The sequence below is a fragment of the Vigna umbellata genome, chromosome 3 (genome assembly GCF_029865625.1).
Source record: "Vigna umbellata cultivar VRB3 chromosome 3, Vumbellata_1.0, whole genome shotgun sequence".
Taxonomy (NCBI): domain Eukaryota; kingdom Viridiplantae; phylum Streptophyta; class Magnoliopsida; order Fabales; family Fabaceae; genus Vigna; species Vigna umbellata.
In genome coordinates this window covers 33,365,260-33,393,046 of record NC_142167.1, presented here as the reverse complement: position 1 = coordinate 33,393,046, position 27,787 = coordinate 33,365,260, and the positions used below count along the sequence as shown (strand labels likewise).

General features: G+C 36.6%; 3 protein-coding genes across 4 annotated transcripts; 2 read left to right on the top strand and 1 right to left on the bottom strand.

Moving 5' to 3' along the window:
* Nucleotides 1-1,098: 1,098 nt before the first annotated feature.
* LOC148202295 (putative glucose-6-phosphate 1-epimerase) lies at nucleotides 1,099-4,941 on the top strand. Of its 2 annotated transcripts, none has more exons than XM_088109932.1 (9): nucleotides 1,099-1,165; nucleotides 1,704-1,917; nucleotides 2,102-2,176; nucleotides 2,642-2,698; nucleotides 2,781-2,944; nucleotides 3,103-3,237; nucleotides 3,855-3,957; nucleotides 4,182-4,281; nucleotides 4,397-4,941. In XM_088109932.1, the coding sequence occupies exons 2-9, from the start codon at nucleotides 1,807-1,809 to the stop codon at nucleotides 4,603-4,605; spliced, it is 954 nt and encodes a 317-aa protein (XP_087966058.1). In that variant the 5' UTR covers nucleotides 1,099-1,165; nucleotides 1,704-1,806; the 3' UTR covers nucleotides 4,606-4,941. The 2 variants fall into 2 exon arrangements, with proteins under 2 accessions (XP_087966058.1, XP_087966057.1); XM_088109931.1 differs by having other exon boundaries at nucleotides 1,151-1,165; nucleotides 1,480-1,917.
* Nucleotides 4,942-14,644: 9,703 nt separating this feature from the next.
* On the bottom strand, nucleotides 14,645-19,995 carry LOC148202294 (exosome complex component RRP41 homolog). Its single transcript, XM_088108213.1, has 11 exons — nucleotides 19,942-19,995; nucleotides 17,755-17,801; nucleotides 17,609-17,669; nucleotides 17,405-17,440; nucleotides 17,246-17,313; nucleotides 16,419-16,497; nucleotides 16,297-16,333; nucleotides 16,061-16,177; nucleotides 15,851-15,936; nucleotides 14,793-14,882; nucleotides 14,645-14,692 (listed from the first exon to the last, which is right to left on the bottom strand). Exons 1-11 carry the CDS (start codon nucleotides 19,993-19,995, stop codon nucleotides 14,645-14,647), a joined length of 723 nt encoding a protein of 240 aa, XP_087964339.1.
* A 6,408-nt stretch (nucleotides 19,996-26,403) lies between these two features.
* On the top strand, nucleotides 26,404-27,470 carry LOC148202293 (uncharacterized). The gene is given in 2 exon segments (XM_088109583.1): nucleotides 26,404-27,096; nucleotides 27,210-27,470. Coding segments are annotated over 2 exon segments (954 nt in total).
* The last annotated feature ends 317 nt before the right edge of the window (nucleotides 27,471-27,787 follow it).

Below are 27,787 nucleotides of genomic sequence, written 5' to 3'. Positions count from 1 at the left end.
ATAACGAGCGTACATGATCAATCAGAGAAGATCAAAATTTCCAGATTTTTCAAACACGATAATTTCACAGATTTCATATGATTTGAACTTTAATAATTTCACCTTCACCATAAATCTCATACATTACAGAATTCATATTAGAATCTCATCAATACAGTATTTTCCAGTTTCCCAGTTCAAACATCTCATCATTTACATACAGTTCAAAACAACATCATTCCACACCATACAGAATTTCAATCACATTCCAGAATATACATCTCATTCTCTGCATACAGCTCAACCAATAACATCATCAACATATAATTCCCAAGTTTATCAGTCATATACAATCAGTACAATAGACTCGTGCTTGCATACTCCAAAATTCATAGATTTCATACAATTCAAACATTCAGTACACTTCATTGCTGTCATAAACATCAAACAAGTATTAAATTAAATTACTCAAGCTTCCCTTACCTGGTCTAGTAGTGCACTTCCAAATGCTTAGGGTTTCTCTCGTGCTCTCACGGCTTTCTATCCAGAAATTCACCCCACGATTTCCACTAAATCTAAGATACCAAAATCACATACAGTTCAGACCTATAATTCATTCATGCAACCAGAATTTGGTTTGCAGAAACAGAAGAAAAGAACGTTAAGGGAAGAGAACTTACCAGCCACAGAATTCTAACTTGTTCGGTTCTAATGAAAGCTTACAACACCGAGAATTATTCTACGGTTTCTGAAATGGAAGCAGAGATGTTGGTAGTGAGTGATCTTAGAGAGAAGATGAAAGAGTTCAGAGAGAAGGCAGAGATGAAGAAAGGCTAGAGTTTCGTGAGGAAGAAGGTGATTGCATGCAGAGAATGGGAAGAGTTTTTCTGAAAATTCACTTCCTTCCTTCACAGAAACTAACTCCCATTCTCCACACACCACTTCTCTTCCACTAACGTTCTCAGAGTGCTCTAACCGTGACACTTGGCAAACGCATGCAGAGTGAAGGTGAGTGGGTTTTGACGTGGCAAGGTGCATTAATGGTGTGATCAGAGGATGGATTTAGTGTGTGTTAATTTATCAGGTTCTCACATCATGCATTATTCTGGCTCCTACTGCTGCTTCTCTCTGCATCCAAGACCTGGTGTCGGTTTAGACTTAGAATTCCTGATTCCGGATTGTTGAAGTAAGTAAACTTATTACCAGTGTTTGGTTAATGGGAGATTTATTATTCAGTATTCTCTTGAGATTTATTAGTGTTTGATTTTTCTTCCTTAATTTGAATTTTCCTGAAGAAATTATGGTTATTGTATTCTGCTTATATTAAAGAAAATTTTAATTTTATTACACATGTAATATATGTATGTGTGTGTATGTATATGTATGTATGCGTGCGTGATTTATTTATTTACTAATAGTTATTATGTTTTTTCAGTGTTTAATTGTCTTTTTCTGCTGTGAATCTGACAAGTTTTAAGGACATGTTTGGATGTGTACCAGGTAGATTGGTATTCAATTGCTAAATGTTCAGTGTAATGTTTCTGCTCTTGGCTTTCTGGAGTTTTCGTGGAATTCTATCACACATTCCAGATTCTTGTTTAAATAGGTTTATTGTTCCGTAGATCTGAATCATACCAGTGAGAAGAAATTTGGAGTGAAATTGGGTGTTGGGATTTTGGATTTAACTGACGAGGAGGCTAATTCACGTGTTTGTTACGGTATAGGTGTGAGGTGGAGACCCCTTCAATCCTCTGGCATTTGCATGTTCCGAATTTGAGAAGCTTAATAGGATTTTGCTGAAGAAATTTAGGATCTGCATTAATTTGAATGGGGCATTCTGCAGCCGTATGGGACTATAGAGCAGCAACTGAAATTACAAAGGACTGGAATGGAATTGATCAAGTTCTGCTTCGGACCCCAAGGGGTTCTTCGGCACGGGTGAGAAATTGTTCATTGCAAAACTGGTGTCGGTTTTAACATTTGGTAAAGTTATGATTTTAAAATTTACTATGACATCCAATGCGAATTCTTGATGTGGATAACTTGGTCTGTAAAGATATTTGTAGTTTGAGTAATTTAATTACTACGATTACTTAGATTAACTGTTTTTTCTCGAAATTAGGTAAGCTTACATGGGGCGCAGGTCACTTCATGGCGGAATGAGCACGGGGAAGAACTTCTATTCACAAGCAGCAAGGTATGTCTTTCAATTTTGATTGAAAATCAATTTGTACATTTTAAATTATATGAATTTTGTTAGTTGTCAGCGCTGATAAGGAAAACATGTCAATATTTCATAATCTTGCTTTCTGAAAATTTTCATTTTGGGATAATCTGCATTATATTGCAACTGGCATGTGAAGGGCATTTGCCCAAATAATCAATAAATTTAAGAAGAGTTTGGATTTTGATGAATCATAGTATTCTATGCTGTCCATCAATCACATCGATGCAAGAGAAAAACAGGGAAGAATGGTGCATTGTAGTGCTTTTGTCCTTTGGAACCACTGGGGTTGAATACTGGTATAATGAAAAACTTTGACGGCAAAACCAACTTCTTAACTGATGCTTTTGTAGGAACACAGAACTTTAATCAATTATACTTTTTAAAGAGGCAAGTAGTAATAACTAACTGTTTTGTTTCCTTTTCCATTATCTGTAGGCAATTTTCAAGGCTCCAAAAGCAATTCGAGGAGGAATTCCCATGTGTTTTCCACAGGCAAGCTTATTCCTTTTTACGTTCATTTTATATAACTTGTAACATGCATACTTACATATCTTGAGCTGAATTTGTTTCACAGTTTGGAAACTGTGGATCGCTGGAGCAGCATGGTTTTGCAAGAAATAGAATGTGGGCAATTGATGAAAACCCTCCTCCTCTTCCTGGGAATGACTCCAGTGGGAAATCCTTCATTGACCTGGTGCTAAAATCATCTGAAGAAGATATGAAGTGCTGGCCACACAGGTATGAATAGCATGATGTGACAGTATAACAGGGATATCCACTCTCCATGTGTTTGATAATTTGAATCTGGCATATATGCACTCGATATTACTTTTTCCTGTGTTTGGCAGTAAATTTCAAGCAGTAGTAATCTAACGATTGTTTAATAATTGTACCAGTTTTGAATTCCGTCTTCGGGTGTCTCTTGCAGCAGATGGGGACCTGACTTTGATATCTAGAGTCAGGAATATAAATGGCAAGCCATTTAGTTTCTCATTCGCGGATCACACATACTTATTGGTTTCTGACATTAGGTATGGATAATTCTTTGTTGTACTTGGTCTGCATTCCCTTTTCTGAGTGTGTGGGATGATGTCCAACCATCATTTTTCTTTTCCATAGTAAATTGATTGCTGAACACTTGATCGGAGTTTTATTAGCACTAATGGTACTTCCTTGTTCAATATTTATAGTAGACAAATATATTTGGTTTTTGTTCTGAAACGTGTAGTTTCTGCATTTGCTGAATGCTTTAAATTGTGGGATTTTAACATTCAAGCAGATCTTAGAGGACTGTTTCTCTTCTTTAGAAACTAATAACAACTTACACTCTAATCATTTGAAACTAGCATGGATACTCTATATATTAGGTGGATTCTTCTCCGAATACTGGAATTATGAGTTTTATTCATGTCAGTTATCGGGAAATATGTAAACAAGTGATCAGTCGTAATGAAAGTACAAAGTTCTTACACAGCCTATAGAATTTGTAAGCATTTGAAGCAAACTACTGTTTGCAATGCTTGTTACCTATATAGATTCTTGTTTACATATTTTTACTTGAACTACCTCTCTTTTGATTGTTTTAGAACAGGAAATTTTATTTTAAGATTGACAATCATTATTAACGTCACATTAACAATTTTTATAGTGAGATAAGGATTGAAGGTCTGGAGACACTGGACTACCTAGACATCCTTTTCAAAAAAGAACGATTTACTGAACAAGGAGATGCAATAACATTTGAATCTGAGGTAAACCCTTCTAGGTTATATTGATGTTAACAAAATGTAGACATTTATAGTTCCATGCTGCAATTTAAGCTATTACTTCAGGTTGAGATAAATAGAGCACTATATTCCTGGCCTATGCTGCAGTTTTGTCAATCACACACAGTATCCACTACTAAAGTCTTTTGGTTTTGACACAATGAAGGCTAATGAAGATGTTTTTAATATCCATACTTCCTTCATGGCAGGCGGATCGAGTTTATCTTAGCTCTCCAAACATAATTGCAGTGCTAGATCATGAGAAGAAGCGAACATTTGTTATAAGGAAGGAAGGTCTCCCTGATGTTGGTAAGCTCTAAGTAGCAAATTTTTTCCACAAACAAAATACAAACGTAGATAAGGTTTCGAGTTGTAGAAAATATAAAATCAGTCCTTTTCATCTTAACTTTTATGGTGTGTTCAGCTGTGTGGAATCCATGGGAAAAGAAATCAAAATCCATGGTAGATTTTGGTGATGAAGAGTACAAACAGATGCTTTGTGTTGACGGGGCGGTGATAGAGAAACCGGTGAGCTTGAAGCCGGGAGAGGAATGGACCGGTCGGCTGCAGCTATCAGTTGTGCCATCAAGTTTTTGCAGTGACCGTCTTGGTCTTGACAGAAGTGGTCTTTGAGGCATTGTACAAAATGGGTCTGAGTTAATGCTGCTACTACATCCAGCAATGTAGCAGCATCTAGTTGTAGAAATAGTGCTGTTCAGTAGGAGTGTCAGGTTTTATGTTGTTATGATCTTAGGCTAGAAATAGTGCTTTATAGAGGCCTATGTTTTTTGTGAGAATGGCTTTCAAGTGTTACCAGGTCATTAGTCAGTTGGTTCCTTCTGTTCTGCTATGGATGCTCCTTCTTTAAGCATTAGATTTGTTGAGTTGGTGCCGAGTTTATTCTCTCCATGGATTTGATGATATGTTCCACGGCATGGATAATTTAGCTTTGGTGTTCCAATTTGCTTATATTGGATGGTTACGACTATGATCTGCCTCTCATGACAGAGATAAAACGAGTGATTAGTGGACAATGTGATCATGCATCATTTTTTGGCATTTTCCATTTTACAGTGATACGTGCATAATTCAATAACCTTCACATAAATTTTGTATACTATCACTGTTTTTATTTCATGGTTAGTTGGCTGAATTATGCTATAAATGGCTTTTAAAGTAATCTAGAAGTCAATATTTTTATTATAAATGATGTTTACAATTGAATGACATTGTCAAGAATTCTGATGTTGACTGTGATGTAATTGAATTCATGTCTGTATTCAATAAAGTGGGTCAAAAGTGGTGCGTCAAAAAGCAATAGCACTTCTCCTGCTTTGTACAAATGGGACCGATGGGCTGTGCATTAAAAGGTTGAAGTTGCTGAGATTCGAGACATTGCGGTTGGTTATTCAAACTATGAATCGGTATTTACTTTTTTCCAACTGAGCTTCATATGTTCATCTGCACTTATAATTATCTTAATTTTTTCATCATTTACCAGTGGTTTCTTTTAAGAGGTAAAATTTTTGTGTTCAATTATATTCTCGTTATATCACTCTCCAGTCATAATTCTCATAACTTCAAACTTATTTTTATAAATAGTTAGTATTATAATATATTTTTTAATGAAGTCTGGTATTAGTTGGAAACAAACTCAACCACCAAAATACTTTCTGTAACGCCCCAAAGTATAAAACATCTCACACACCAAATATTTCATTAATAATATAAACATCGGACATTGTTACAATCATCCATTTATGAGTAAAATGGTTCACACTGAAAATACATTATATTTTTACACAAATAAAAACACTCTTAATTTTTTTTTTTCTTAAAATTATCTTCATTTTTCTGCTGCTTCCTCCTTCACTTGAATTGGTTCAGATGTCGTTCCCTCATCTGCTCCCGTATAACAAAAACATTATACGATCATCGCAAAAATAAGATTTTTCTGGCACAAACAAACAAGTAAGGGTGAGCTACCATGCACAATTCAAAGAAAAGCATGACACTATTAATATACATAATACATTCACCATAAATTCTTGTAAGATGCAATTATTATACTAGACTCTATTATCCGGATATAATGTTGATGGAAGTCTCGGGTGGTCATGCACTTGTGGTGACATCTACAACACAGTTATGGCCAAAAATATAATATATCACATCACCCACAAGGTTAGTCCATTAACGTCTATGAACATAGACTAGGACCTCCTACTACTCTCACCACATAATACATCCTTCTCTAATTGAGATTGGAAAATTATTAGAGTTTTAGGATCACCACCAACAACAGGACCCTCAACATCAACATATACACTAATACCATGCCAATTTAGAGTCTCTCCCCGAGACTCATACTATATTTCAAATGCATAATTTCATATCAATCATCACAATAAACATTCATAATAAAATTCATACAAGATAATTATAAACAATTAACAATAATAAAATATTACTGTGAATGGTCATATAAGAATACAATATTTGACAATCATAAAAATAATCCTAATATAAAAATTCATGGGGAAACAAGAAGTTGAATCTGGCAGAGCCGGTTAGACAACTTCTAATCCATCCAAAAATACAATATAATTAAATAACAAGAACAATAACATGTATGGGGAAATAAGAAGTTGAATCTGGCAGAGCCGGTTAGACAACTTCTAATCCTTCCAAAAATGCAATAAAATAAATAAGTAAAGCAATAAATAGTTTGGGGAAACAAGAAGTTGAATCTGGCAGAGCCGGTTAGACAACTTCTAATCCTTCCAAAATGCAATAAAATAAATAAGTAAAGAAATAAAACGTTTGGGGAAACAAGAAGTTGAATCTGGCAGAGCCGGTTAGACAACTTCTAATCCTTCCAAAATACGATAAAAATAAACAAGGAAAGCAATAAAATGTTTGGGGAAACAAGAAATTGAATCTGGCAGAGCCGGTTAGACAATTTCTAATCCTTCCAAAATACAAAAATAAACAACTAATAACATACAAATGGCATAACATAATCAATATCACGTTTTACAACTATCACACTTGGATATCAACACAAAAGCATACTCTCATTTAAATTCAAAATCATACAGAAACAAAATACTCCATATTCAAGATTTAAGATCAGACAAAAGCAAAATATAGCATATTCAAGACTCAAGATAATACAAAAGGAGATACTCAAGGTTAGCTCCCCTTACCTCTATTCCAGACTTAGTTTCCTCTTCTCAAACCGTTCTCCGGAAACTTCCAGAATTTCCCCTCTTCAACTAGAATTTCCACATTTTATAAACTTATATATTTTCCATTCACAAAGAAATTTATTACTACTAGTAATAAAATTATTATTATTAAAGTAAATATTTTTCATGGGTCTTACACTTTCCTTTACCATAGAAATAATCCTAAAATTCTCTTGATCATTAACTTTCAGGTTAACTTTTTCTGTGAAATTTTTTTCCCAGAAAAATTAACATTTTTCCATACAATATTATTACTTCAAATACTTTTTTTTCTTCTAAATCTGTATTAGTGATGTTTCAAACTTACTGTATTCAACTCTACAAAAACACTTCAGTATTCCGCTCTAGCATACGTATTTAAAAGAAATAAAAAAATGTTAACTTAATTAAACTACTTTATATTTACCAGGATTTAGAAATTACTATAAATTATTTACTTTTTATATTTACATAATTAATCAGTTTAACTCGCTATATCAAGACTTTAACTGCAATACAAACATTTAACACCAAAGCTGTCTTTATCAAACTGTATCGTACCCAAAAAGGAAATTTAGGAAACTAACCATTGAAATTAGTTAGCAATTAAATTGTCAATACTGATGTCATTGCTTTTTCTGAGGATGCAATCACCATGTACACACACTCCACCAACCCACTGATTATTTTGATTCTAACTTCAATCATTAATTCTTCATTCGTTGAAGTGTGATAACAGTTGAAAAACTGTTATTTTCATGCTTAAATTTGATACCAAAAGCAACCTTTAAGACTTAGAAACTAGCTTGAATTCATATTTTTTCTTTAGTTTTGAGAATAAGAGAGTTGAAAGTGAATTTAATGGTTTTGTGCAAGATTCCCTTGATTTTGTAGGCTAATTGAATGATTTGAAAGAAGAATTGAAATACCGAATGATTGGAGTGCTGAAAAGTCAACCAGAAACCAGAAAAGTCAACCAGTCAACCAGAAAAGTCAACCAGTCAACCAGAAAAGTCAACCAGTCAACCAGAATGCTGAAAAACCAACCAGAACGCAGAAAACGTGTGACCGAGTGGCGCTGAGCGGAAAAATACCGCTGAGCGGCACTTTTCGGGTGCCGAAATCACCGCTGAGGGGCAAAACAGCAGCTGGGGGGCAAAATGGATCATGCGCTAGTACCGCTCAGCGGTAAAATACCGCTGAGCGGCATTCTAAGTGGGCTTGGACCGGTTTTCTTTTGTTTTTATGGGCTTGGACTTGTTTTATGTTATTTTTATGCCCTATTTAAGGACTTGCACGTCCTAGGGTTTGTATCTTTGGCAGAAACGAGGCAAACACTCTCTCTTCCACCCTTTTGAAGGAGGATTTTGGATGCTCAGGCTACCTCTTCACCTTTATTGGGTTTATTCTTTCATTCTTTCATTGTTCATCTAGGTTCACCATGAATATGGTGAACTAAACCTTGTATGTTTGTTGGGGAATCAATGTAATCTCTTGAAGCTCTCATATATGGAATTTATGCTTGCATCTTTTAATTAAGATTTATGCTTTCTTTCATCATTAGTTAGGGTTTTTCCTCTTTGCTTAATGCTTGCATAGTTTAACTCATTCAATGCATGATCATTGGTTTTGTCGATACGGGCACGTACGGGGAAGTCTAGATCCGGGGAATTTCTCCCAATATTATATTGGTTGTCGTTAAGCTCCTGTACTTATGAACTAATCATTAGGAATGCTAGGAATTGTATGAACTCGTGATTAGGGAGAAGCCATCTAGAATGGTACTTTAGAGAGTGGCATTAACAATGATGATTTGAATGTTGAATTCCTAAAATGTATGAGAGTGGATGAGATGAAATTGACCCCCAACAACATATTCATTCATATATATCATTGAAAGTGTTTATCTTTTGTCTTTGCCATTGATCAAATTCATGCATACATGTTTACTTTTTGTCTTGCATATTAAAATCTAAATATTTCGTTTGTAAGTCCTAGCTAATCAACAAATCACATAACTAAACTAGGCCGTGAGTCCTTTGGGAAGAACGATACTTGGTCTTACCAAGTTTATTACTTGAACGATTCGGTCATACTTGCCGATTGTGAAACAAGTTTGTGACATCATATTTTGGTGATCATAAATTTGTCCATCAAGTTTTTGGCGCCGTTGTCGGGGACTCGTGGTTTAACTGGTTAATTTGTGTGATTATTGATTATCTTTGACTTTAATTATGAATTTCTGTTTTTATTTTTTTTCTGTTTTTATTTTTTTATCTTATTTGATTAGATTAGATTTGATTTGATTTTATTAGATTAGATTTTATTTTATCTTTTAGATTAGGTTAGATTTTATTTTATCTTTTAGATTAGATTAGATTTTATTTTATCTTATTTTATCTTTTAGATTAGGTTAGATTTTATTTTATCTTTTGGATTAGGTTAGATTTTATTTTATTCTATCTTATTTTATTCTATCTTCTGAATCTTTTATCTTCTGAATGTATATCTTCTCCTTTATCTTTTTGTGCTAACAAATATTTTGTAGAGTTTTGTGCCTAATGTTTGCAGGATGCAATTCGAACAAGAATTTAATGGGCACTCAATTCTACCAAAGTAATCTCAACCACTGGTGGGATCTCACTCAAGCATGGATAATGATCAATTTTGGCAAGCTGTCGAACAATTTAAGAATCTACCACCACAACAAAGGCAGAAAAAACCCTCTCTATCGGGAAGAAGGATAACATTGGAGGAGGCAGTTCAACAGTACATACAGATACGTAATTGTCATCACAAAACCACTTAAGCTGTCGAAGAATTTGATAGGCCGCCACCACAACAATGGCAGCAACAACCCTCTCCATCAGTAAATTTGGATGACACCCTTCAACAATTTTTGAAAAATTCCGACTCTACTCAGAAAAGCATTGAAGAATCATGTAAAAGGATGGAGATGCACCTTCGTTTCATTAGTCAAAAATTGAATGTTAAGGTTAATACTGAAGTTAACCTTAAGGAGGAAGGTCAAGCCATTGTCACTGAAAGTGACAAGATTTTTGCTGAGAAAAAAATAGAGAGAGATGAGGAAAAGATAGAGAGAGAAGAAAAAGAAGAGTTGAGTGAGAAAGATAAAGATGATGAAAAAGAAAAAGAAGTGGTTGAGAGAGAAGAGAGGAAGAAAATTTGTGTGAAAATAAAGAAGTTAAGAAGAAAAAGAGAAGGGAAGAAAAAAATAAGAGAAAAGAAAAAGAGAAAATTTGGGGAGAGGAAGCATAAGAAAAAGAAGATGAGAGGAAAGAAGAAGGAATCATATGAAAAATCCCATCCTCATCTAAAGAAGAATCATAGGAAGGAAAAGAAATTTAAGTGCTTTATGGAAATCTTCAAGAAATTGGAGATTAAAGTTCCTATGATTGAGACACTGCAACAGGTTCCTGGTTTGATCAAATTTCTGAAGAAGTTCAGTAGAAAGAAGAAAAAGAAGAAGGAACTTGAGCTTTACTGGGTCAAGCTAATGACGTTAAAAGAGCGCTTGCTGGGAGGCAACCCAGTGGATTTAAAAACTTTTGATTTGGTTTTGTAACTTTTAATTTGTGGACATTATTTTGTAAATATTTTGTTGGATACAGCATATACTGAAGGATGCTAGGTGGTTAAGTATCTACTGAAGGATACTAAGTTTGTAACACCTACTGATGGGTGTTGGTGAGAAAATTTTGCACCTACTGATGGGTGCTGGTAAGTCTGTAACACCTACTGATGGGTGTTGGTAAGTTTGAAACACCTACTGATGGGTGTTGGTGGATTTTGGGTCAGGCTCGTGACGTTAAACAAGCGCTACCTGGGACGCAACCCAGTTGATTGATTGTTTTTGTTTGTTTTATTTTAGTTAGGGTTTGCATAAGTATTTTCAACATTGAATTGCAGGGAACCAGTGAGGGGTATGTCTAGGAGGCACGTAGGTTAAGAAAAGAAGGAGAAGAGCACATCACGAAAGTGCCGCTAAGCGGCAACTTACCGCTGAGCGGTACTCTCGCAGATGGGCTTTAGTTCCCCTTAGCGGGATCCGAGCCCATTAGGGTATTTTTATACCCTAAGTTGCTCATTTGCTCATACTTTCAGACTCTTCTCTTCACACACACTCCTACATACCTTTTCAAAGGTTCTCTACAACTTTTCCCTCATCCCTCTTTAGAAAATCTCCCTTCCACTCACTTGCTCACTAGTTTTCCATCTAAGTTTGGGGTTGGGAGAGAGCATCATTGAAGGGGCTGATTTCTTCATTGTGGTTTACTAATGCTTAACAATGTATCTTTTGGTTTTGTGAATTATATTTGATGCAGGGATGGCCTCCTCATCGGGCAAAAAGAATCAAGACTATAAGATCCAAGAAGAAGGAAGATACAGAGGACAGCTCAGACTGATGAGGAGCTGAGATAGCATTTATTGATGAATGCTATCATATGCTTATGCTTTTGTGGTTTAAGTTTTCTGAACTTATTTGTTTTTGTTTTTAGATTAGGGTTGATGTACTCTATTGAACACCTGGTTTCTTATGATGGTTTGCTATTAACTGTGATTGTGTGATAAGTAATGCTTGATGATGCTTATTGATTGATTGATGTTGAGATGATGTGCACATTAAAATGCTTATACAGGTGATTCACAAGCTTTGTGAACAAATGCATGATATCATGATTGTGATTGTGAAATTAAGCAGGATGTGTATGTCAAATGTGAATGAGCTTATATGTGAGGTTTTGAGCTCCAGAGTTGTTATTGTTGAATGCTATTACTTTGGAAACATGAATGACTTTGCCTAGGTTTTCTATGATTGAATCAATTGCTTGTTTTGCATCATGTGATCAAGGCCGTTTGTTGGAACCCTTTTTATTGGCCAAATTCATAAAGTTAGCCCACTAAAAGAGAACACTTTGTGTTCTATCCTTTGAACCCTTAGCCTTGAACATACACTGAAAACCCTTGATTGAAAATCTTTACCTTGAGTTAAGTAGAAGATCTTGTGTGGTATTGTTAAATGTTCAAGTTTGGGGTTGTGGGGAAAACATGAAAAGCATTGAGCTAAGAGCTAAAAAGTAAGAATATGCAAAGAAAAAGAAAAGAAAAGAAAAAGAAGTAAAGCTCAATGCAAATGCAAAGGCAAAAGAAAGTTGGGAATGAATAAGAATAATTGTGTTGTTATGATTCTCTTAACTCAAGGACTTTGTGATCCAGAAAAACCAATTTTCTTGTTAGCCCAGCCACATTATAAGCCATTGAAAAGTCCTTGTGATGATGCATGCTTGTGAATGTTTTTGATTATGGTAAAATGAAAGGCAAAGTTGACTCATGTGACATTGTGATAGTGGAGTGAATGAAACACTTTACCTCGTATACACTTGTGTGTTGAGTGAAACACTTTATCTAGTGAGGAAATATTCCCTAAGCACATGAACATCCATGCTTAATTGATTGATCATTCATGAAAAATAGCATTTGTTGGAATTTAAATGACTTTGTGAACACTAAAGCATGTGCACATCTTGAATGAACTCTTGGTCATAAGTTTGAGTGAAGTTGTTACTTATCTTGAAAAAGAGGATTTTTGAATGAGTGAACCATCATATGAATTGGTTGGAGATTGAGTTACATTTTGTTTGCTTGAGGACAAGCAAAGTTCTAAGTTTGGGGTTGTGATAACAGTTGAAAAACTGTTATTTTCATGCTTAAATTTGATACCAAAAGCAACCTTTAAGACTTAGAAACTAGCTTGAATTCATATTTTTTCTTTAGTTTTGAGAATAAGAGAGTTGAAAGTGAATTTAATGGTTTTGTGCAAGATTCCCTTGATTTTGTAGGCTAATTGAATGATTTGAAAGAAGAATTGAAATACCGAATGATTGGAGTGCTGAAAAGTCAACCAGAAACCAGAAAAGTCAACCAGTCAACCAGAAAAGTCAACCAGTCAACCAGAAAAGTCAACCAGTCAACCAGAATGCTGAAAAACCAACCAGAACGCAGAAAACGTGTGACCGAGTGGCGCTGAGCGGAAAAATACCGCTGAGCGGCACTTTTCGGGTGCCGAAATCACCGCTGAGGGGCAAAACAGCAGCTGGGGGGCAAAATGGATCATGCGCTAGTACCGCTCAGCGGTAAAATACCGCTGAGCGGCATTCTAAGTGGGCTTGGACCGGTTTTCTTTTGTTTTTATGGGCTTGGACTTGTTTTATGTTATTTTTATGCCCTATTTAAGGACTTGCACGTCCTAGGGTTTGTATCTTTGGCAGAAACGAGGCAAACACTCTCTCTTCCACCCTTTTGAAGGAGGATTTTGGATGCTCAGGCTACCTCTTCACCTTTATTGGGTTTATTCTTTCATTCTTTCATTGTTCATCTAGGTTCACCATGAATATGGTGAACTAAACCTTGTATGTTTGTTGGGGAATCAATGTAATCTCTTGAAGCTCTCATATATGGAATTTATGCTTGCATCTTTTAATTAAGATTTATGCTTTCTTTCATCATTAGTTAGGGTTTTTCCTCTTTGCTTAATGCTTGCATAGTTTAACTCATTCAATGCATGATCATTGGTTTTGTCGATACGGGCACGTACGGGGAAGTCTAGATCCGGGGAATTTCTCCCAATATTATATTGGTTGTCGTTAAGCTCCTGTACTTATGAACTAATCATTAGGAATGCTAGGAATTGTATGAACTCGTGATTAGGGAGAAGCCATCTAGAATGGTACTTTAGAGAGTGGCATTAACAATGATGATTTGAATGTTGAATTCCTAAAATGTATGAGAGTGGATGAGATGAAATTGACCCCCAACAACATATTCATTCATATATATCATTGAAAGTGTTTATCTTTTGTCTTTGCCATTGATCAAATTCATGCATACATGTTTACTTTTTGTCTTGCATATTAAAATCTAAATATTTCGTTTGTAAGTCCTAGCTAATCAACAAATCACATAACTAAACTAGGCCGTGAGTCCTTTGGGAAGAACGATACTTGGTCTTACCAAGTTTATTACTTGAACGATTCGGTCATACTTGCCGATTGTGAAACAAGTTTGTGACATCATATTTTGGTGATCATAAATTTGTCCATCAAAGTGTCAGATCATTAGTTCCATTCTACACGTCTTATTTTGGGGGATTGGTGGAAATTCAGAAAGTGGTCCCAAAATAAATCATAATTTTGCTACCTTTTATTCATAGTGATAAGGTGACAGAAATGAGAAACGAATTCTACAACAATTTTCCGTTTTATTCAGCACCGTATGCTAAAAACAAAATTGTTCCACGTAAATACAAGAGAATTCTCCTCCATAACCAAAAAAAAGCACAAATGCTGAAAGAACGGACCTACAAATCTGGAAAACCGTGACCACAGGTAATAATAATCATAGCATCATTTCTGCTATAAAAACTATACACCTCGTCGATACTCAAGTTGCTTTGTGTTCTCCAGCAAAATCTGCCAGCCAACAAAGAAACAGGATTTAAGCAGTGAAATTAATGTAAAACTTGTTTGGACTCCTCTTAGTATAATCACAAAAGTGTCAGCAGGTTCTTACTTCTCGAATGTAGTTTGCTATTGCTTTGCAGCCTTTGATTGCCAGTTGCATAACATTTTCCAAAATGTCAATTGGTAGTTTAGAATCCATCTATAGACAGTAACAACAGAAATTAGTGCAAATAAAATTAAACTAGGAGCTTTTCCATTCTAAACTACGGAATATGGCAGGGAGTGAACGAATGAAATAAGCTGGATGAGAAAAGAAAAGCATTGCATGCTTTTCATAATAATGATAGTAGTAAATTTCTGATTAAAACTTTGAAGGTTCACAATCTCAACCAGCCTTTACATAGTGGCACGTGTTCGAAACAAATTTAACTCCATAATATCAATCTAAGAATGGGAGCAATAAACTGACTGATAAACTGTCATTGGAAAAAATCTATGCCAGCCCCACCAAATGAAGTTACCCTCCCTCTCTGTTTTGTGGACCATACATGAATTTCATCCTATAATAAGGTGGCGGAAAGAATATATCAACTATATTTCTTCAGTCAAAATTTAAAGTATCAACAAAAGATCTGCAACTAAAAAAGTAAAAGATGCTGAACTGGAATTCCAAATAAAGAGTTACCAAGTATGATACTAGTGAAAATTAAGTTACACTTGATCAAACATTAACTCAGACTAAAAAGAAGATTTGTCATAACATAACTCCATCAAAGGGTACAACAGCAAATCACTCTATCAGGAACCTTCGTAAGAAGTATCTGTTGATTAAAAAACAACTGATATTTGAAAAAAGATTCATGTGTACAGCAAACTATTAAGTTGTTAAATCTGAGGCGAGCTTAGATAAGCTTCTTTTGGGGATTTCCGAACATGCACCTATTCCCTCGAGTAATCAAGGGTTAAAACTCTACTGTTCTCTCCAAAATCTCTAATAACAAGAACAGTTTTTGAAGGAAGAGGAATTACAGCTTCAACACCACCAAACTCTTTACTACGTGAGTACCAATGACTGAGAGAGCAATAAAAAGTTTTCCTTTCTGTTGAACTAATTTACCTGGTTGACTACACAATAGATACAGAGAAAATAACAAGACATGAATTAACCTGAAGCAGTGTTACTTTATCCAACTTTGGCAGAATTCCTAGGGTTACATCAGGACCTCCAGCACTGTCTTCTACATAGTTCAAATCTGTACACATTCAGAAACCTTTAATAATTAGGGCAGCCCGTGCATCAGAAGTAGACAGAAACAAAACAGACATACCACACTTGTATTTAGCCAGTTCAAATTTAGAGTAAAAACAGATATATACCAAGCAGACTTGTGCTGTTAAGGTATCCGGCACTGCAGGATGTTACAAGATCACGCATAGGGATCCCAGCATCGGCAAGGGCCAAAGTTGCAGCATTTATACAAGCAGATCTAGTTCCTATAAAAGACATGTCAACATCACCCAAAATTAATGTACATATTAAATGAGTAAAGAGAGAAAATAAAATGGCAATGACAGAAGAGAATCACAAGATCCCATTATCAAGTCTTAGTTACCTCCATCTGCTTGGAAAACTTGGACATATATATCTATCTGCAAATTTAATAAGTAAAACATTAGGGAGGACTAGGGGAAAGCAAAGCACATGACAAAATAAGTTCTTAATGTGTAATAAAACCTGAGATCGAGGCAATAGATGTGTCAATATAGATGCTTCCATGGTTTGCCGAATAACCAGGGAAATTTCAGTTGATCTCCTGTAGAATGAGAACTTCAAATCACGTAGTAAAAAATAAGAAGTGATCCTATTATCCTTCTGTAAGAGAACCTTACAATGAGAACCATATTAAAACTATGAAGGAAAAGCAAAACAGGATAACATTTATATCTGCAAACATTGATGGTTAAGCCATTCAAAACTATTCAGTGAGTTTTGGCCAAAGATTACTCAAAAAAGTCAAAGCTTGCAAAAAAGATTAAAAATGAGAAAAGGCAGTAAAAGGGTGCATGGGGTTAAGCTTTTCATTGTTTTATGATACATAACCCATTGCTGAGCCTGTAGTCAGCTATATCAAAGGCATGGAGCAGCCAGCCCCAAAAACACTACAATACGTTAGTGGATAGCAAGATAGTTGTTACATAGAAAATTATGAATGCAAGATTAAAAAAAAATTATACTGTATCACATGAACAAATGCAATATATATATATATATATATATATATATATATTACTAATTAATAATCAAAATTTATACTCTAAAAGTCTAAACATGCATTACCACCATTGCTATTAAATTCTTACCTCAGTAAAAAGATCAAAAAGTCCAATTTACAAATTACAAGGCACTCTTAAGATAGATTCTACTAATGCAACATTCACTATCATCCTAGTAGTCTATGCTCCAATACCATTTTGATAAGTATAAAACTACGAATATATAAAAAATAAGTGAAAGGTCAAAAAGAATAGGAAGTTAAACAAAAGCAAGTAAATGAGCAAAACCTGTCACCCTTTGATTTCCTCATGCGATCTCCAGTGCTAAAATTAGCCATGCTGTACTCACACCGAACCTATAGACATACATTGCACATAAGCAACAATTAAGTTTTTGTTACAATTCATATAAATACAGACAACATAACTTAGAAAAAAAAAAACTACCAGAGCATGGTTGGTTATTTGGCTTCTATTTTGCACCTGAAATGCAGAGAAGTTACTAAAGAAAAACAGCAAATCATCTAAAGCTCAACTACAACATCAAAGTTTTTTAAATGTCTAAACCAACTAACACTGAAAAAGGATAGTTAACAATCCTTAAATTACATAGACAAATTTTCATTAGCAAGGTAAATAATTAAACAGTACCTCTCTAGGGCCATAGACGGCAGCAATAACTTTTGTATTACCCATCTCAAACATGGCAGAACTGTTTTCAAAATAAAAAAACTTTATGGTCAAATGCTTCAAATGATATCACAACTTAATTTTCTAAAAAGCTAAAATTCATTTACCCATCTGCTTTGGATACAGCACCAATTTCTGCACGAATTTGTCGCATCTACAATATATATACCATAAAGAGAGGAGAAAAAGTTAAAGGCAAAAGATCAGTAGAGAAAGAAATATAAAATCATAGATTTAGATCCTCTGTAGTGAAGGAATAACACTTTAGAGGATAAACTGCAGTAATAGTCATTGAGATTTTAATAACTTCATAGTTTCTTATACATGTACATATATTTTATCACACTCTTAAATACTAAATTTTTAATAAATAGTAATAACTTCACCTTATCCTCTAAAGTGCATCTCCTCATTTTAAATAGTCGAATCCCAAAATCATGTCCAAATCACAGCTGTTAAATATGTCTGAATTCCATAGGCCAGACCTTAAAATGCTGCTTTCAATTAGCTCATTTTGTCATAGGACCAAGTTCATATATCTCACTAAAAAAGGTTGGTTAGACATCCTTAGGGTTAGAACCCTCCATTTTCTTACTTTTATCATTTGGCAAATGATAACAGTTGAAAAACTGTTATTTTCATGCTTAAAATTGATACTAAAAGCAACCTTTAGACTTAGAAACTAGCTTGAAATCATACTTTTATCCATATTTTCAGAAATAAGAGAGCTGGACAGGTTTATGCTTGATTTCAGTGTTTTTGTGCAGGTTTTAAGGTGAATTTAGTGAAAGAAGTGAAGAATGAGAGAGATGGAATCAGAAAAGGAATCAAAGAGTGCAAAAGGAGAAGCCGAAGGCACCGCTCAGCGGCATTTTACCGCTGAGCGGCACTCAGGAGGTCACGGGAGGTCCGCTGAGGGGCAAAATGGCCGCTGAGGGGAAGAAACAAGACGCGCACTCACCGCTGAGCGGTACTTTACCGCTGAGCGGCACACTTATGGGCTTGGGCCTAGATTCTTTGTAATTTTAGAATAGTATATAAGCTTTAGGACGTCCTAGGGTTTGTATCTTTGGCAGAAACGAGGCAAACACTCTCTCTTCCACCCCTTTGAAGGAGGATCTTGGATGCTCAGGCTACCTCTTCACCTTTTTAGGGTTTATTCTTTCATTCTTTCATTGTTCATCTAGGTTCACCATGAATATGGTGAACTAAACCTTGTATGTTTGTTGGGGAATCAATGTAATCTCTTGAAGCTCTCATATATGGAATTTATGCTTGCATCTTCATCTAAGATTTATGCTTTCTTTCATCATTAGTTAGGGTTTTTCCTCTTTGCTTAATGCTTGCATTGTTTAACTCATTCGATGCATGATTATTGGTTTTGTCGATACGGGAACGTACGGGGAAGTCTAGATCCGGGGAATTTCTCCCAATATTATGTTGGTTGTCGTTAAGCTCCTGAACTTATGAACTGATCATTAGGAATGCTAGGAATTGTATGAACTCGTGATTAGGGAGAAGCCTTCTAGAAAGGTACTTTAGAGAGTGGCATTAACAATGATGATTTGAATGTTGAATTCCTAAAATATATGAGAGTGGATAAGATGAAATTGACCCCCAACAACATATTCATTCATATATTTCATTGAAAGTGTTTATCTTTTGCTTTTGCCATTGATCAAAAACTCATGCATACATGTTTATTTTCTGTCTTGCATATTAAACTCCAAATATTTCGTTCTTAAGTCTTAGCTAATCAACAAACCACACAACTAAACTAGGCCGTGAGTCCTTTGGGAGAACGATACTTGGTCTTACCAAGTTTATTACTTGAACGATTCGGTCATACTTGCCGATTGTGAAACAAGTTTGTGACATCATATTTTGGTGCTCATAAATTTGTCCATCAGCAAACTACAACATTTGTAGCTTTTAAGTGATAGGTTTTAATGTTTATCAGAACTAAGGTTATTGACTGCTTCTAATCTGTTTATATGTTTTTTTGCAGTTCAAAATGTGCCCTTACACATTTCCATTACCCATGGCATGGCTCATCTATGTATAACCCATATGCAGAACTATCTGCAGATCTTATATATACTAATTAACATAAAGCTTCAGTAATTCATGACTATGTAAGAATTCATGTAGGATATTATTATTTATTAATACTCCGCATTTCATACGCTTCATGAGTATTCTTGAAAGATCTAAAGGAACCTTTTTTGGAATGAATATTAAGTGAAGAAAAAAGGAGGAAAAAAAACAGCCCAAGAAAAAAATAATAGCTGTACCTCCATGGGTCTGCGACCATCTAGTCGAAGTCCTTCTGGGCTGACGTATTCCATCCTCAGGTCAATCTATGGCAGAGACAAAAAGGAGACAAAGATGAGACATAAGCAGCTGGATTTTGTTTTATTTTGCTTTATATTCTTGGCTTCCAAAAAAAATGATATTTTCTACTAAAGTTATTGAAACAAAATGGTGAGATTTTGCAGAATCTGAGCCATTTAAAAGTTTGTGTTGGCTCAAGTAGTTTGTGGGTCATGCAGTGAGATGAGTGAGAGGGCAGTTCGAATTAATAACACTGCTCAATTGAAAACATACCGAACAAACTCCAGTTGCTCTGTAAAGATTAGGATGAAAACAAGGTTACAAAAAATCAAGCAATCTGAACTTTGAATGAATATCATATAGACAACAACAAACATTTACCCAATAAGTGGGGCACTATGTAAATAATATTGCAGAAATAAATATTAGAAATCAGCAAACAACAAAATAACAACGCATTTGAAGAAAATAAATCTGGTCGTGTCCCTACCCTTTTAAACATTTAAGTTTGCTCTTAATCTTACTGCAAGCAAAGAAAAAGAGGAAAGTACACCACGGACAGAAAGATATTGTAAAGGGGTGGTTCTCGAAGCAAATTCAATCTGCATACTGTTATTATTTTTATTTTATTCTAGCACTCCCCGAATTTCAACAAATTTCTAAAGGAGAATGAGCAGGCTTTTAGTTTATGTAACATTCCAAAATACAGTAATTACCATAATTCAGAATTAATTACAATTAACAGTAACATAAACAGTCTTTGCATTAATAAAACAGGGTTTAAAAGTCGAACGGCTTCAGTACAAAATATAACGCACATCAGGCGAACTAGAACGAACGGTTTAAGTACATGATTACAAAAGATAAGGACGAACGGTTTTACAAAAAGATATAACCGAACGTCCATTTCAAAAACGATCGTCCTAAACTATAAAGAAAAGACGAGCGCCCTACTGCTCCGCCTTCACTTCAACTTCAACCAAGTTAGCATCTTCTAAATTTTCTTCTTCAAGCACTTCTTCAAGAGATGCACCAACATCTGCTCACATCCACACGAATGATCATTGCAAGACAGGACGCACGTACATGGACAGTGGACAACACAAGGAAAAACGAAAGGGTAAGCTTATATAATTTAATTCATACAACACACATACATTTAACGTTTCAGTTCATACATACAGCAAGTAACTCAACATATAATTAACGTAAAAATATGTATATAAGACAGACTGTCCGGACTGTATGAACCATGTAGTTACAAGCGTCCTTGCACCCGAGTGGTGTAGTAGCCGGGATATACCTAATCAGCTGCCACTCGAGGTTAGTCCGTTCTTACGTCGCCCATGCTAAGTGATGGACTAAGGACCTCCTGCCATTCCCACACATGACTACCCCCTTCTACGTGAAGATGAGTATCACGGAATATCAGGATGGACAGCGAGTCTTAACTTATCCATGTTCATACTTTACCAAATTTAATATTTAACACATCTGAGACGTTCCTCCTTGGAACGCTCGTTCAAATTCCATAATCGTATAACCATTTAATATAGTGTTCAAACGTCTTAACATTTCATAATTATAACATTTTCATTCTATGTTCCACTCTCTTAAAAAGACGAACGTTCAACTTTCTGAAGGAAGAGGACGAACGTTAGGAGCCAGATTTAAAAGAACTCATTTAACAATCAGGAAGACTCCAAAATAATGAGATCATTTTCAGAATATTTTTAAGTACCAAGAGGTCAGGTTGACTCAACTTGGCTAAGAGACATCAATATGAATACTTAGCTACATTGGGAACCTTTTGTTTAAAAGGGATCGACTGCCAGTGAATGACCGAACGCGCCAATATACATTTACTAATTATTTGGACGAACGCTATTTACGTTCGTTAAGGATTCAAAGATAAGGACGAGCGTTCGGTTTAAGACCGAACACTACATTAAAGCGAACGCTAAGTAGATGACCGAAAGTAAATCGTGACGAACGTTCGATACAAGACCGAGCGCTCTTTAGGACGAACGTTTGGTATAAGACCGAGCGCTATTTAAGACGAACGCTTCGGTATAAGACCGAGCGCTATATAGAACGAACGCTTCGGTATAAGACCGAGCGCTATATAGAACGAACGCTTCGGTATAAGACCGAGCGCTATATAGAACTTACGCTTCGGTATAAGACCGAGCGCTATATATAACGAACGCTTCGGTATAAGACCGAGCGCTACGTATTTTAAAGTTCAAGGTATTTATATACAGCTGAGCTGAACCGAACGCTCAGACATTCAAATGGGGACGCTCGTTCTCGAGCGGAGTTCTTTCCAATTGAAAGAATTCCATTCTAAGTTATTTCCAGGAAAATCGAACGGTATAAGACCGTACGGTGACGAGCGTCATTTATCAAAGGGGAATGATTTAAAATTTCAGATTTCTCAACCTTAACAGATTTCCAGATTTCAACATTTTAAATTATACTTTATACTTCATATGATTTTCAAATTTATGAACTTTATAACTTTCATTTCCCAATTAATTCACATTCAACATCATCACATTAATAACTCATATATTACAATATTCATCCATCATTCATACGTATCAAACCAACATGCAGTTCAAACAAACCAGAAATCATATCTGATATCAGTGAACGTTCATAACAGCTCAAACATCATACTTTTCATACATGCAACTCAGATCATACAACATACAGGTATAAATTAAACATATAAGCTTCCCTTACCTGGATAGCAGTGTACGCCCTAATGCAAAAGTTGGGTTTGTCTCTTACAGTGTTCTACCCTCAGTTTCACTAACACTTTCACTTGATCTAAACATCAAAATCAGAGATGGCTCAGATATAGTCTATGCATGAACCGAGAGTATGGTTTCGCATGAAACCCTAATGGACAACTACTAGAGAAGGGAACTTACCAGCTTGGATTCCAATTCTGTTCGGTCCAAAAGGAAGATCACAGCTGGACGAACGTTCCTACGGTTCTGAAATGGAATTTGGAGAAAGGCTTGGTGAGTTACAGTAGAGAGAAGTTTGGGAGGTTCTAGAGAGAAGTTGGAGAAGATGAAGGGGTGAGTTTCGTGAGGAAGAAGATGAGTGGTGCAGGTGAGTGGAAGGGTTTTCGAAAAATCACTTTTGTTCCTTCCAACTCCAGACGAACGAGCGTCTCATTTTCGGACACCTGCACCCCCACTCTGACTTCAGAAACTTCCAACGTGACAAGTGACATGCGTGCATGCAGAGTTTGGTGCGTTTTTAGTGACACAGATGAAATGTTGGGGTGCGTTTTTCCATAAAGGCAGAGTGGTTTAAGGGAATTAAATTCTGATTTGAGTTGAGATTGTGGAATGAAGGAGACCCCAAGGAATGTTGGCTGAAGAATGGAAAGGCCTTGGGCCTCTTCTTTTTTATTTCTTTCCGACCCAACTCTCTCTAATAAATCAAAACAAAATAATGATACTAAAACATTTTCCTCCTTCACGCACCCCCTGTTTTCTCACCCGCGCACCCCCGCATCCATTCCCTGGACTCAGACCCATCCAAACCCTTAAACAAAAAAAAAATAACTTTATCTGCACCCACGGTTTCATGTTTCACACCCCGTTTTTGTTTGGGCTTAAGCCCATTATGTGCAAACAAAATAAAAAAAAAAAAGAAAAAGGAAAGGGGAATTGGATCTGACACACGTTTCAGGATGCCCTTCTGTTTTCATTTTTACACCCCTGACAGACAAAGGAGCTTCAAATCTACTCTCTGCACTCCGGGTTTTTATCTCTGCACCCCCTATTCTTGTTGGTTTGTTTCTCTCGCTTTGTTCTTAAATTTTTATTTCTTTATGTAGCCCTTTGTGTTATAACTCCACTCTTGTATATTGCATCTTATATTTTGTTGGGTTTGTTCATAAAAAATATAAACAAAAAATAAAATAAAACAAACAAAGCCGTGTGAGTGCTCGTGCGATCGTACGCATCAGCCTAGTGCTCATTACGCAAACAATAAGAGAAAAAAGCCGTGTGAGTGCTCGTGCGATCGTACGCATCAGCCTAGTGCTCATTACGCAAAAATTTAAATATTACATCAAAAAATACCAAAAAAATATAAAATCTTCAAAAACCAAAAACATCCACATTTTCAAACAACAAACAATCTTTCTGGCCAGAACTACGTGATCCTTGATTCTCCATCAAAAGTGGAGATACGTAGGAGCAAGGCTAGTCCTTGTCAGGTTCATTTCCCCAAAAATCCAAATTTATCCATAATCAATCAAACAAATCTTTCAAACAATTTTCAAACAAATTTTCAAGCAGTTTTCTACAAGAACTACGTAACCCTGATTTCTCATTCTGAATGAGAATACGTAGGAGCAAGGTCAATCTTTGTCGAGCACAAAAAACTAAAAAATATTTGTTTCTTTAGAATTTTTATTTTAGGGGATAGTTAAACATTTTGAAAACCACATCACATTCGCATATTTAGTTAAAGGTACTGCCCTAGGGCAGGCGTTGTAGGGTGCTAATACCTTCCCTACACGTAACCGACTCCCGAATTTAGAATCTCATTTTCGCAAACTATGCCTTATCATTTTATGGTTTTTCCGTAGTTTTCCAGAATAAACTATGGTGGCGACTCCCAAAAAATCTTTTTTTCAAACCCCTGCGTTTTCTTTTTCGGATCGTTGTCCCGTCGCGATTTCGGTTGCGACACTTGTCTATTCTAAAACTCGGGAAGAACATGAAGATCACCTTAGGGTAGTGCTTGAAGTGCTGAGGGAAAGAAGATTGTATGCCAAGCTATCCAAGTGTGAGTTTTGGATGGAAGAGGTTCCTTTTCTTGGGCATGTGATTTCAGCTGGAGGAATTGTTGTCGATCCCGCTAAGGTGCAAGCAGTACTTCAGTGGGAGAGACCTAAGACTGTTATAGAAATCAGGAGCTTTGTGGGTCTAGCGGGCTACTATCGTCGTTTTATTGAGAGCTTTTCCCGGATTGTGGCGCCGTTAACAAAACTGACTAGGAAGGATCAACCTTTTGTTTGGACAGACTGTTGTGAGACTAGCTTCCAAGAGCTAAAGAACAGATTGACTAGTGCACCAGTTTTGGTTATCCCTGACACAGATAAACCTTTTGAGGTTTTTTGTGATGCCTCTCATCAGGGATTAGGGTGCGTACTGATGCAGGAGAAGAAGGTAGTGGCATATGCATCAAGACAACTCAAGGTTCATGAGAAGAATTATCCCACTCATGACTTGGAGTTGGCACCTGTGGTATTTGCTTTGAAGATTTGGAGACACTATATGTATGGCGCGCAATTTCAGGTGTTCAGTGATCATAAGAGCCTGAAATACCTCTTTGATCAGAAGGAGCTTAATATGAGGCAAAGGCGATGGATGGAGTTTCTTAAAGATTTTGAATTTGATCTCCTTTATCACCCTGGGAAGGCTAATGTGGTGGCAGATGCATTGAGCAGGAAGTCAGTGCATATTTCAGCCTTAATGGTCAGAGAGTTAGAGTTGGTAGAAAGCTTCAGAGATTTGAGGTTGCAGGTAGAATTTGAAGCTGACAGCATCAGATGCAGTAATTTGGTGGTGTCCAATGACTTGTTGAAGCGTGTTAAAGAAGAGCAGTCGAAGGATGTTGAGCTCCAAACGTCATCCAGTTTGATTGGGACTGAGCAGGGAAAGGATTTTGCCTTGGGGGCTGATGGTATCTTAAGGTTCAAAGGCAGAGTCTGTATCCCTAGCAATTCAGAAATGAAGAGGTTAATCCTTGAGGAAGGTCATAAAAGCCGTTTTAGCATGCATCCTGGCATGACTAAAATGTATCAAGACCTCAAGGAGTCTTTTTGGTGGTCCGGTATGAAAAGAGATGTAGCTCAGTTTGTTGTCTCTTGTTTAACTTGTCAGAAAGCTAAAATAGAGCATCAGAGACCAGGAGGTTTGTTGCAGCCATTGGAAATTCCAGAATGGAAATGGGATAGCATCGCTATGGACTTTGTTACCCATTTGCCACGCACTGTTCGAAGACATGATGCAATATGGGTAATAGTGGACCGATTGACCAAGAGTGCCCACTTCTTGGCGATCGATTTGAGGATGTCTATGGCGAAGTTGGCGCAACTGTATGTTAAGGAAATAGTGAGGTTACATGGGGTACCTTCGAGTATTGTATCAGATAGAGACCCAAGGTTCACATCCAGGTTTTGGCAAACTCTTCAGAGTGAGATGGGAAGCAGACTTCAGATGAGCTCGGCTTATCATCCCCAAACGGATGGACAGTCTGAGCGGACAATCCAATCGCTTGAAGATTTATTGCGGACTTGCATTTTGGATCACCTAGGGGTATGGGATGAGATATTGCCACTAGTTGAGTTCACTTACAACAACAGCTATCAGACTAGTATCGGCATGACACCGTTTGAAGCGTTGTATGGGAGGCGCTGTAGAACACCTCTTTGTTGGTTTCAGGATGGAGAAGCAGTTTTGACGGGACCAGAAATAGTTCAGCAGACTACAGAGAAGGTGAAGCTTATACAAGAAAGGATGCGGGCGTCTCAGAATAGACAGAAGTCCTATGCTGATCGGAGGCGCAAGCCGTTAGAATTTGCAGTTGGGGATCATGTGTTCCTACGAGTGACTCCTACTACCGGTGTAGGAAGAGCCATTCGTGCTAGGAAACTATCTCCTAGATATCTTGGTCCTTACCAGATTCTACGACGTGTAGGACCCGTAGCTTATGAGATAACCATGCCACCTCGGTTGGCAAACTTGCATCCAGTGTTCCATGTATCTCAACTGAGAAAATACATGTCTGATCCTTCTCATGTGCTTGAAGTTGACGATGTGCAAGTTAGAGAAGATTTGTCAATTGAAGTGCAACCAATAAAGATTGAGGAGAGTCAAAACAAACAACTTAGAGGAAGAACTGTCAGACTTGTCAAAGTTATCTGGAACAGTGGAACGGGCGACTCTACCTGGGAGTTAGAGGACGAGATGAGAGAAACCTACCCACACTTGTTCTGATAAAGCCTAATTTTTGAGGACGAAAATTTTTGTTGTTGGGGAGAATGTAAAGACCGCACGTCCCACTTTCTTTTGAAAGTTGGAGGGGCGGCTACCTAACAGAGAAGTGGTGGGGAAGGGAGGCACGTTCCTGGAAGTGGAAGGGGGCGGCTACACGATGGAAGTGGGCGGCTGGCTGCACGTTCGTGTAGTGGTGGGGGGCGCTTCAAGTGGCAACAGCAGCTGGTGGATGGTGGGGTCTTCCCACTTTGAAAGTGCTCCAGCCACCAAAGACACCATCATCTCCTTTGTTGGTGGGCATAGCACTGAGGAGTGGCTATGGGGAGCACCATTTCTTCCTTCTTAAAGGTAGAAATCGTGGATTGAAGGGGTTGGATGCTGCATCTGGAGAAGGGAGAGGCTTGCTGCAATTTCGGGAAAAGAAGAATTGGAGTTTTGCTGCAAAAATCTGAAGAGTGAGAGGAGAGCTCTGGAATTTCAAGGAGACCTTGGGAGAGAGATTCAAGATTCAAGGAGGTCTTCAAGAGGTAAGGGGAGCTAGATCCTTTTTTCTGGATTTTATGAACCATGTATGTGTGTTGTGAAATCTATAATATAGTGTCGTTGATGAACAAATTTCGTACTTAGAGTGACTTTGTTGTGTATGAATCTGTATGAGTGATGGTAGAATATTGTTGTTGAAGCAAATCTGGGAAGAAGGGGATGAAAATGGGGTTTCTGGTTTCTCTCCGAAAATCTGGTGCGATTCTGCAGAATTCTGCAGATCGCG